Source organism: Enhydra lutris, unplaced genomic scaffold (assembly GCF_002288905.1).
Source record: "Enhydra lutris kenyoni isolate GAN:26980312 unplaced genomic scaffold, ASM228890v2 scaffoldscaffold25, whole genome shotgun sequence".
In the NCBI taxonomy this organism is placed as follows: Eukaryota; Metazoa; Chordata; class Mammalia; order Carnivora; family Mustelidae; genus Enhydra; species Enhydra lutris.
In genome coordinates, this window is record NW_019154109.1 from 26,425,185 (window position 1) to 26,436,564 (window position 11,380).

The following is an 11,380-nucleotide window of genomic DNA, read 5'->3' on the forward strand; positions in this document are numbered from 1 at the left end:
CAATTCTGCCTCTATTCTGTACCACAAAAAGGTCAAAACCCAGTATTTTCCTTTCTCATGTCATATTTCTGTGTGACATCCAGAAAGCAATGTGTATTAACACCAAAGTTTTTAATGATGAACAATTTAGTGGCTATCATGCAGTTCAGTGGCCTAAGCAAACTCATGTGTTGAATTCAGTAGCTGATTCAGTGAATGGAACCCTTTTGTTTTTTCACTATGCTTTTCAGTCTTGGCAGTTACATGAGCCAATTTATCTGGCTGGCTTGCTCAGCTGTTTCTTTTTTTTTTTTTTTTTTTTTTTATTTGGTCCACGTGTTGGGCCTAGGCTGATGGATAGTGAGTTTTCCCTGAGAATGGCTCTTTTTTATTTTTCTTTCTTCTTTCCTCCTTCTGTCATCTCATTTCTAATTCTGAACATCTAAGCATTATTAACTTGGAGTGCTGGGACACAGCCTGGCACATCACGGGTCATGGAGTCTCTACAAAGTCAAGTTTTGTTTGCAAATTGTTATAATGTAAAGGAGTTCCCTCATCCATACCCTTGTGCCTGCCCCCACACAATAAAATGACAACCACATAGTTGAATGAAGAACATAATTTCTGCATTTCTCAGGTTAGGAAATGCTCTGCTACAGTAACAAACAGTCTTGTAAACAGATGACTCAAATCAGCAATGGTTTATTCCTCACTCAGTTGATATTCTGAAATGAGTCAAGGGGTCCTTCATCTCGCTGCTACACAATCTGAAACATATAATCTCCATGGTTGCCATGGAAGGAGAAGAGAAAGATGGAAATGCATTCAACTCTATTCCTGACAATATAGGTTTGAAAGTGATTTTTTAAAATTTTTATTTATTTTTTAATTTCTATTTCTATTTCTATTAATTTTTTAATTTCCAGGATTTGTTGTTTATGCACCACATCCAGTACTCCATGCAATATGTGCCCTCCATAATACCAACCACCAGGATCACCCAACCTCCCAACCTCTGCCCCTCCAAAACCTTCAGGCTGTTTTTCAGAGTTCATTGTCTCTCATGGATCATCTCCCCCTCCAGTTTCTAACTCCCTTCTCTTCTCCATCTCCCTATGTCCTCCATGTTATTTCTTATGCTCCACAAATAAGTGAAACCATATGATAATAGACTCTCTCTGCTTGACTTATTTCACTCAGCATAATCTCTTCTAGTCCTGCCCATGTTGATACAAAAGTTGGGTATTTAAAAAAAAAAAAGTTGTGTATTCATCCTTTCTGATGGAGGCATAATACTCTATAGTATATATGGACCACATCTTCCTTATCCATTCGTCCGTTGAAGGGCATCTTGGTTCTTTCCACAGTTTGGCGACCGTAGCCATTGCTTCTATGAACATTGGGGTACAGATGGCCCTTCTTTTCACTACATCTGTATCTTTGGGGTAAATACCCAGTAGTGCAATTGCAGGGTCATAGGGAAGCTCTATTTTTAATTTCTTGAGGAATCTCCACACTGTTTTTGAAAGTGATGTTCTCCTCCCCATCTGTTTGTGTGTGTGTACTTGGTAAATGCTCAAGTCTCTGCCATCCTCTGAGGAGGGATGACTCAGTTCAAATTCCAGCTTTGCTCCTTGATGGCAGCTTGACCTTGACAAGGTCTTTCTTAATTTCTCTGTACCTCAGTTTCCTCACCTATGAAAATCAGGAGATGTTTTGCAGAGGCCATGCCCATGACTGGCATCTGTATCTCAGGGTTGGTATGAGAATTAAATTTATTTCTTGTATGCACTGCTTAGGACAATATCTGACATATAACAAGCAATAAAGAGTGTTTTTCAAAACATGGTCCTTGATCACAGTCAGAAAGAGTTTGCACATATGTGTTATTTATTTCATGGCTGACCATCAAGAAGAAAGGATTGGCAAATAGAGATTGGAGATAAGCATACTGCTCAGAGTTGCTAATAGCAGTGACTTGAATTCCTCTGTCTATACTTGGAAGATGGTCCTATATAAAGGCGGCAGCGACCACACACTCGCAGGTAATCTGGCACACCCACATGGGAGAGGGGAAGGACAGCCCTGTGTGTTCTGCAAGGGCTGGAGGGTCGATTGTAAAACTTCCTTTTAAATATTTCTGAGGAACTTGGATCCCTTTGTGTATTTTTCTCGGAGATGGTCCCTAATTTTCATCAGGTCCCTGAAAGGATCTTTTCCGCAAAATAGCTTGAAATCTGTGGTTCTTAATACCCTGTAAGCTGACTCTTGCAATGGGAAAGGTAGAATTCAGGAAATGGGGGTCTCGTGGCTTAACAGACCTTGTATCCATGACTATGAATGGGAATATTATTTTTTTTAATTTTTTTTAATTTTTTTTATAAACATATAATGTATTATTAGCCCCACGGGTACAGGTCTGTGAATCACCAGGTTTACACACTTCACAGCACTCACCATAGCACATACCCTCCCCAATGTCCATAACCCATCCCCCTCTCCAAACCCCCTCCCCCCAACAATCCTCAGTTTGTTTTGTGAGATTAAGAGCCTCTTATGGGTTGTCTCCCTTCCGATCCCATCTTGTTTCATTTATTCTTTTCCTACCCCCCCAAACCTCCCACGTTGCATCTCCACTTTCTCATATCAGGGAGATCATATGATAGTTGTCCTTCTCCGATTGACTTATTTCACTAAGCATAATACCCTCTAGTTCCATCCACGTCGTCGCAAATGGCAAGATTTCATGTCTTTTGATGGCTGCATAGTATTCCATTATATATATATATATATATATATATATATATATATATATATATACACCACATTTTCTTTATCCATGAATGGGAATATTCTATACCTTTTTTCTAGGGGACAGAATCTGTAAGGGGTGGAGGAGAAGGATTTTAAGCAGTTTGGGCAGGAATCTGTCCCTCAGGTATCTACAGCTCCCATCCACCTTCTGAGTCTCCTCTGTTCCTGCCTTCTCTATCAGACAGATACTTGGAAGTAAGAGAAGGACAACTCTGAAAGGCGAATTCTCTTTCAACCATTCTTAGTCTCGACTGAGGACCTGCAAGTTCATCACCAAGTCTGCTGAGCAAAGTCTCTGGAGCCAAGACTGCCTCGACTTTGTGATGAGAGGGAGTCAGAGCAGTGGCAGGAACAGAAGAATATATGACATTTGTTTTCTGCTTCCTTCTCCAGATTTGGCATGGGACAGTTCGGAGACTGGACATGAGCCATATTCTGTTATCGCCCTACACACTGCTGTTTCTCATCACACACTTTGTGGATCATTAATGTGTTTACAAGCAGAGAGTTTCATATGAAGCATTTATTTACCCTTATTATTAAGATGCATGTGTTTCACTGGAAGCATCAGCTTTGAGGCCTTTCAAGCACATGATAAAAGCAGGCATGCAAAGGGAAGGAATACTCTGCCCACAGATCATGAGCAGGTAAGCTCAGCATGTCAGATAGTCGTAAAATAAGGGGAGAATACAATTGAAAAACACACTTGAAAATTGTATTACATAAAATAATTTACTTCTCATTCGGAATGACCTTCTGGACCTCTTTGTAAGACAGCAGCTCATGAGCACAGGTACAATCTGAAAGTCATGACAGTTATAATAGGGCAAGATCAATAGAGTTACAATTTTGGATCCTGGAGTCAACTAGAGACAAAACTGTAGAACCAGGTATAATAAAAAGGACGTTGAGGAAGAACTCTGGGAATATGGAGTAAGACTGCCAGAAAGACAAGAAGGGCACAACAGAGAAAACCTACATCCTTAATACAGTGATATTTGTATAGATACACTCTGGTGTTTTCATTCTGCAACCCAGTCTGTTGGCTTAAAAGCCACAAGGTGCTCACGCATGTAATTTATGCTGAAGAAATCGGTGCAATTGGCATGCGTGAGTGTGTGTGTGTGTGTGTGTGTGTGTGTGTGCACTTCAAAGGCTGTAGTTTTAGAAGAATGAAAAGAAAATTACTTCCTGGCCATTCATTAATAATTCAGGTGATATCCTGCACCTCCATTTATAAAACAATACAATAATAAAAACATTGTAGAAAACATCATAAATCATAAATAACATAAATGAGAAATTTTCAAGTATTTCATGTGCCTTGAAAAGTTCCAAACAGTAGTTCTAACAATTGGTATCTTATTTTTCTGTTCTTTCTTTTTTTTTTTTTTCCCTTCTTTCCTCTCTCATTTAGTCTCAGAGCCTGGAAAGAGATATGTGCAGCCCCGAAGTCTGGTGTGGAATGAACAAGCTCCTACTTTCAAAAGAGAAACTTGTGAGGGCTTTTCGGTTTGTAAAAACATGTTTGTCCTTTATAAAATACAATCCTTCCCACCCTGCTGGTTCATAAGGGGAGGTATATAGCCTGGAGCCGTTATAGGGAAACAACCAACCAAACCTGCAGTGAGGTAAGGAGCCTCAACTGATGGCTGAAGTCCTCAGGAAAAAACAAAATGAGGAGAGCACCTTGATCACAAGAAGAGAAAAGAGGAAGGATAAGACTATTAACTTTGAAGTTCCATGCCCTCAACTCAGCCATCATCTTACAACAGGTAGAGCTGGCGAGGCCCTACCTCCCTGTCTTCATTCAGCTCAAGCATCTTCTCTCCTGACTCCCGTACCAGCCCGGCTGCTGATAACCCCATACCAAGCACTCGGGCAGAGAAGGGGAGGCCAGCAGCTTCAGGACTGAAAAGTGCCAACAGTAATAACCAGCTCAAGACAGAACTGTGTCAGCCAGGCAGAAGATTCTTTATGATATTGGCTCCTTAGAATACTGTTCAATGTGGAGGCTGTTGGTGGTTGAACTATGCATGGAGTCCCTCAAATGCATCTCCAACAAGACCTGTGGAGTTTACAGAATCAACTTTCCATAGATTAGCAATTTTCTCTTGGCCTGCATGGCAACTGGTTCTATTTGCCTGTTTGATTGCAGGATGAAAGACCAGGGATCAGTACATGCATGTAGGTATGTACACACACTCCAGTGATGAGCACCTAGGGTCTTTCCTATCTATTCTTGCAGAAATATATATGTATATATACATATAGACACATATACATAGAATGTGTACCTATGTGTGTGTGTAAATACATGTATACATGTATACATGTATTTACACACACACATAGGTACACATAATAGATCAACCATATCTTAACATCTAGAGATTAGAGAAAGTGCCAACAGAATACATGTGCTTGTGGATGTCACATGAAATGTACCAACCAACCAACCTGAGGTCAAACCATTGGGAGAAGAGAACTGCAACAGTCTTTGGAAAGCCACCCCTCCAAAACCATTCTTTGGATACTTGCTCACGTGGCACCCTAAAGGAATTCTGGGAAAGTTGGACTGGAAGGAGGTCCTGCCCTGATGGAAACCAAACACCAAAACTCGATCTACTTCTTACACAGGAGAGACTCATACATGGCAGGCAGCATGAACACTAAGCTACAATGTGGATAAAGCCCTGGAGCTTAATACAGATCAATATTTGGCCTCAGGTTTTCCAGGCATAGAGTCTTAGCATCTCAGGCCTCCAGCACCCTCTGAGAATCAGGCGCACTGGGGGACCAGGGAAGGACAGTCTGCAGAACTCTTGGCTCCTTTCTGCTTCTCTGACCCAGCGCTGGAAGAGTTGGCCAGGTCAAGATAGAATCGAGACTTGAGGAAGCGGCGGTATGAATCCTTTTCCATCAGGTTGAAAATCCTCTTCTGGGCCTCATCAAAGCAGGTTATCGTGGGCTCTAGCATGTTCCGGCTTGTCTCCTCCCTGGTGCAGGAATCCAGGTTTACCTGCAGGGCAAAGGCCAAGATGTATCAGACACATTGCCCTGTTGAGGATGGGAGGCCGCGTGCTTTGTGGTGAGCAATCTGTGTGCACCCTCCATACCCCAGAAATGAAAAGAAGAAGAGTTAGCTCAACCCTGGTTCATGCGAGGGAGTGTAAAAAGCTATTCTGCTTCTAGGTGGGCAAGGCAATATATTTGTTCTTTCTCACAAACGGGAAGATTTATCAAATAACTCATTAAGGGAGATCATCTAAGTCATCTGGATGAAAGTTTCTTGACTGATTGATTTGGGATTATGGAGATTATAATGACCTCCTCCATTGTCAGATTTTTTCCTTTAACTCAGGTGATCTAAAGATCCACACCACTGAAGACCACTTGCAGGAAATTTCACTAAGATCCAGAGAGCTCTCTGCCATGAAGACCTACCTCCTTGGTTGCCTGGACTGAGATGAATTCATTATAGATCTTTTTGGCCTTGGGACTTAGTTTAGAGGGTGATTTGATTTTCTTGTACTCTTCGCAGCTAATCCAGAAATCGATGTTCTCCTCACTGTATTCAGACTTCAGGAAAGCTTTGAAAGCTGCCAGCCCACCTGTGATGGAAGAGAAAGATCCACCATAATCATCACACCAGCAGGCCTCTTGGGACAGTGTATTTCAGAGAAAGCCAAGTGCTTGAGAGAATAAAGCATGGGGTCAAACAACTCCTTTCTCCCCACTTTCTGGGGGCCACTTGGGGTCAGGTGACCCTAATCTGTTTGACATCTATTGGATCCCAGTCCTAACTAGTGCTTCTTGCTCAAGGTTTGAAGTCTCAGTGTTTCTGAAACACCCTTGCAGCCACCAATTGCCAAAGTAAGTTTGAGAGAGAGAAACTAAAGCTGATTCCATAAGAAGTCTCTATATTTGGAACTTTTCCCCTCTACCTTTTTCCCATGTGGTGAGAGAGATGGTTTTCCACATGGTTTCTGTATGAACATCCCATTGTCTATCACAAAGCTTGAGGGCATGGTAAAGAGCAGACTGGTTCTCCTGAGTTTGGAAGTCAGAAGAAACCCAACTGTGTCTGCATTTCCTATTAGATCAAATATAGTATGAGATAATTTGTCTATCTAGAGAGCTTTTGTCCTCATCCTAGTGGGGAAGAAAGCCGTCAGACTTACATTCATGGCTGATCAGGTTTTCCAGTGATTCAGCCCATTTTTTGACTTCCTCTTGGCTCACCCTAGAGACATTATAGAGAGAAAGAATAACTTGAATGCCATGATACAAACTCAGGGCAAGAAATTTAAGTCCTGAAAACATGCAGATATTTCCTGTCCCATCCCTATGATGAGACCTGTTGTTGATTAAGGCAGTCTTTCCATTAATGCATGGACATTTCACATGAAAGTACTGTCTTCATGAAAATGGATGCCACCTTGATCCAAATCTGGTTTAATTAAGAACACAACTTCCTTTTCTCCTCATAGAACATCCTGACATTAAATAGTTAATGCTCATTGGGTCTCCACAGAGGCCTTTTCTCTTACCTCTGACAAACTACCACTTTGTCCTTCTTGCTGTGGGAAGAATTATGTTCACAGGAATCAGACTTCTGCAGCAGGAAACCTAGACGATGCTTCATATCTTTTGCACTGCACAGAAGAAGAAAAAGAATAATGCTAATTAGCTCTTTTAAAAGATACCTTAGTGGCAGAGCTCAAAGAGTCCACTACTAGTAAAGGAGTAGGGGCAGTTTATTCAGGAAATGGGAGCTGAAGTCAGCGTGAACTGTCAGGAAAAGGAGATCCTACTGCTGTGTCTGCCTCTGACTCACTAGGAAACAGCTGCTCAGCCTGCTCTCTCTGCAACCGAATTCAGACCCTCAGTCAGCGGCAGGCGCCTCTTCTGTAAACCTGTCATTCTGACCGATGGAACACTTTGGTGTTTTTAACAGGAACACAGTGAAAATGGGACTGCTCTTTGAGTAATTTATGGGAAGGGGAGAGCAAGCAGTGAACTGCAGAACAAGATGCCTTCCTGCCGCACGCCGCCTTCTGGACAGTGGTTCCCGTTTCCACCTGCCTCCTTGCCAGCAGAGGGACCTACAGAGGCCCAGCCTCACCTGAGGTGGTGCCAAGAGATTCACGTTATGGGATATTCATGGAGAGAGAGAAGTGGAGGGGGTGGCAAATGCCAATGTTCTGGCCAACATCTGAGCAACTTCCAGCTTGCTTCTAGAGAAATCTCTCGCTGCTGCTGCTGCTGCTCCTATGGCTTTCCTGTTTAATATCTATACATTAAGAGCATTTACACTATAAAGGGCATCCAAACCTTAAAAACAACAGAGAAGCAGGCAAGAGTCACCACTGCAGCTAGTGATTTAATTAAAGCAGAGGCAGCTAGTGACTTTAATTAAAGCAGAGCTTCCAGCTTATTGTACTGCTTAACAGGTAGCTGGAGGGCAGGGGGCACGGGACTTCCTCAGAAAGAAGGACCTTTTAATAAGTTTTTAAGCTCAACTTTCTCTTTGTTAACTACTCTTTTGTTTGTATCTCTTTTATTATAAAAGCCAAGAAATAGTTTTAAAAGAGGAATGTCACTTTAGAAGAAATGAATGACTAGAAATTCCTCCTGAGAAAGAGAAAAATAAAGTCACAAGGATAAAAAGACATTTTAGGACGGCTCCTGTTATATCGGTGGCCTATCAATGCGCCTTTCTCCAGCAAGCTTGAATTCCATTATGTTCTTGGACTGCCCCTAATATGAATGGTATTTTCTCTTCCTCACAAGACTGATTCCCTCCCCCCACCCTGTTTCTCCGACTGGTCAGGGGATGCAAAACCCTCCTTAATGAGAGCAAGATATAACCATGAAGGCTCGAGTGATTCTAAGATACATATATATCATGATTCTGTCAAAATAGAACTCACTTCACATTTCCATGTGCCGGGTCAGGCCGAGATCTGAGTTTTTGACCAATGCAAGTCATTGCATAAAGAGTGGAAGTATGCTTAGCAAGGATGTTACATTTGTCCTAATAACGCAATGCAACCATAAAATAAAAACCAGCATGACTTCAGAGGTGAGTCAGGAAGCTAGATTTGATGTGCACTTGGCCATGTACTGACTATGTGACCTTGAGCAGTTCATGCCCTTCTGCAGTGATGTTAGTGTGTTGAAGTGTTGGAGTAGTTGATTGGAAGTTGACCAGTGAGGAGATGGAAGAGCCATTGACCTTGCTGCTATACAGGTTACATCCCCAGCTCAGCTTCTCAGCTCCTTGGACAGACTAGTGCAACCTTTCATTTGTCTCCCTAAATACTTACCAGGGCATAACTCTTTCCTGACACTCCTGTATTTTGTGTGGTTGATTTTACATAGGAGTTAACTGAAGCTTGGAGTAATTTGCTCCCTTCATCTCAGGATAGTAATGGTAGCAGTCAGTGGAACTCACTCCATACATATTCCCAGCCAGACCCTCCTGCTTCATTTTAAAGCAGCCAAGAAAGCACATTTAATAAAGAATATTGTTTCACACTCCTGAATGACAGAATATTTGAAAGGTATACTTCTAAGAAGTGCACAGGAGACTTGCTTTCTGGGATATTTCTACAGTGAGATTTAAGGTAATTTTTATTTGCAGGGAAGCAAGGGTGTAGTACACATATAGACTGACTTTCTGCCTTTAACTGTAAGAATAAATAATATCATATGCACTAGTTTTGTATTTTTCTTCAGCTGGCTAATATGTAAACAGTCTCTGAAAACATTTATTTATACTTTTTTTTTTTTTTTTTAAGCCAAAGGCATATGAGGAGCTAGGGAGTAGCTTTACCTTTTTTTAAGTCAAGAGACAATACATCAACAAAACAATGTCTGCAGAATGAGATCGTCTACAGAACGCTTAACTGAATTGTTAGGATCAATACTTCTCAACCACCACTCACATAAGGCATTTCAGGAACTGGGGGAAAGGGCAATAAGAAAAGGGAGGGTCTAATATTGGAACTCATACTGTATTGCCACACTTGCTTATAAGGACATAAACAGTAGAAGATACTGCAGCACCACACAGAAAACACAGTGTCTGTGATGTAGTCTAACCTCATTTGGGCTATCTTCCCCTAAAGAACCCCATCGGAAAACTCAGAGACACGATTCCACACACCCCAGTGATGCCATCACAGACCACTGCATTTGGTCCGAAAACTCGTATCAATTCTTCATTCGAACTAGCTCGGTGAGAAGATCAGAACAGCCCTCAAAACCGAGGTCATACAAAACAACACATAAGTGCCAACATTCAGAGGGGCACACTTCTCCAGTGACAATTTTGAGCTGATCTTGGAGGAAAGCTAGCAAGTTGAGCCCCCTCACCCCCAGACCACACTGTTTCTAATTCCAAAGAACTAGGTCAGTAAGGAATATAGGTAAGTAACTAAGAAAGTCTATCGGAAAGTTTAACGTGGTGAGTGGCTGAAAATAATCTTACCTCCTCAGGCAAGAAGCCGGCAGACCTGCAAGTCCTTTGCACATCTTGTTCGGTGTGGGATTCGCAAGCTGGGGAGGAAATGCGGCAAGAAGAGCTATGGCTTGGGTTTTGAGCGCACTTGGACTTTCCCTGGAAAAGATGCTGTCAGACTCCTCGGAGCTGCTCAGGAGCCAGCTGGGGTCCCTTTTATAGCCCAGAGGCGGCCGCTCAGCCAATCAGACGGCAGCCCTGAAACCACCGCCCCGCAGCCTCCTGGCCAATCAGACGGCAGCTCTGAAACCACCGCCCCGCAGCGGCACCCCCGCCCCCCACTCCAACCTGCGCCGGGGCGGCGAGAGTTACGCGGGGAGGCACTGACGCATCACCCAGCAAAGTGAACAGCCTGAGACCAACCTCTTGCGAAGCGGGCGAACAAAAAAGAAAAATGTGCTCCCTGTCTCTGCCGATGTCGGTCTGGGGTTTTGAATTTCTGGAAAAGGCATGGGGGAGGGGAGAGAGAGTTTCAAATGTTAAGAAACATCGCTTTATTCGTTCTTCTTGTAAAAACAGTGTCGAGGCAGGTTGCCCTCCCGAGGAAAGGCGCCCGCGGGAGTTCGTGGGCTCATTTTGGGACTGAATCTCAATGCGCTTCCTTTTTTGCATTAGAAATAGCATATCCCACGTGGTCCAAGATCTCATCCTCACTATTTCCAGAGGGGATTTGGCAGGACCGCGGTTTCCAGGTCTCCATTTGTAGAAGTTGCCTTTTGGGTTGTCACATTCTCGCAGGGGCGCGGAGAGGCATGGCTGGAGAGCAGAAGGTTACATGCCTGGCGGCACAGAAAATTAGCCTAGGGACAGTGGATTAGCCACATCTGTAATCAGCCCGACTGTGGAATACTTTTCTGGAAATCTTACTAAGAACAGGATTCAGCCTAGCACTGATGGTCTCTCTCACACGTACATGCCTCCTGCCAAAAAGCTGCAACACAGCCATGGAGAACCAGAGGAAGGAGTAAATGAACAAATACAAAGACACTTTCTTATCCGCAAATGGACTTATTATCTTATTATGTCTTACGGATTCAGGTCTTCAAACTGGTACATGAC

General features: G+C 42.8%; 1 protein-coding gene across 2 annotated transcripts; it reads right to left on the reverse strand.

Moving 5' to 3' along the window:
• Positions 1–5,123: 5,123 nt before the first annotated feature.
• LOC111151079 (regulator of G protein signaling 4) lies at positions 5,124–10,431 on the reverse strand. 2 transcript variants are annotated; one of them, XM_022508827.1, is made up of 5 exons: positions 10,292–10,431; positions 7,347–7,451; positions 6,978–7,039; positions 6,241–6,407; positions 5,124–5,815 (listed from the first exon to the last, which is right to left on the reverse strand). In XM_022508827.1, the coding sequence occupies exons 1-5, from the start codon at positions 10,333–10,335 to the stop codon at positions 5,576–5,578; spliced, it is 618 nt and encodes a 205-aa protein (XP_022364535.1). In that variant the 5' UTR covers positions 10,336–10,431; the 3' UTR covers positions 5,124–5,575. The 2 variants fall into 2 exon arrangements, with proteins under 2 accessions (XP_022364535.1, XP_022364536.1); XM_022508828.1 differs by lacking the exon at positions 6,241–6,407 and having other exon boundaries at positions 5,671–5,815.
• Between the last annotated feature and the right edge of the window lie 949 nt (positions 10,432–11,380).

Coding starts and splice junctions, on each gene's coding strand:
- LOC111151079 (XM_022508827.1), bottom strand. CDS start 10,335: ATGTGCAAAGGACTTGCAGGTCTGCCGGCTTCTTGCCTGAGGAG. Junction 6,408..6,977: donor AAACCTGATCAGCCATGAAT/GTAAGTCTGACG, acceptor CTTCCATCACAG/GTGGGCTGGCAGCTTTCAAA. Junction 5,816..6,240: donor CAGTCCAGGCAACCAAGGAG/GTAGGTCTTCAT, acceptor TTTGCCCTGCAG/GTAAACCTGGATTCCTGCAC.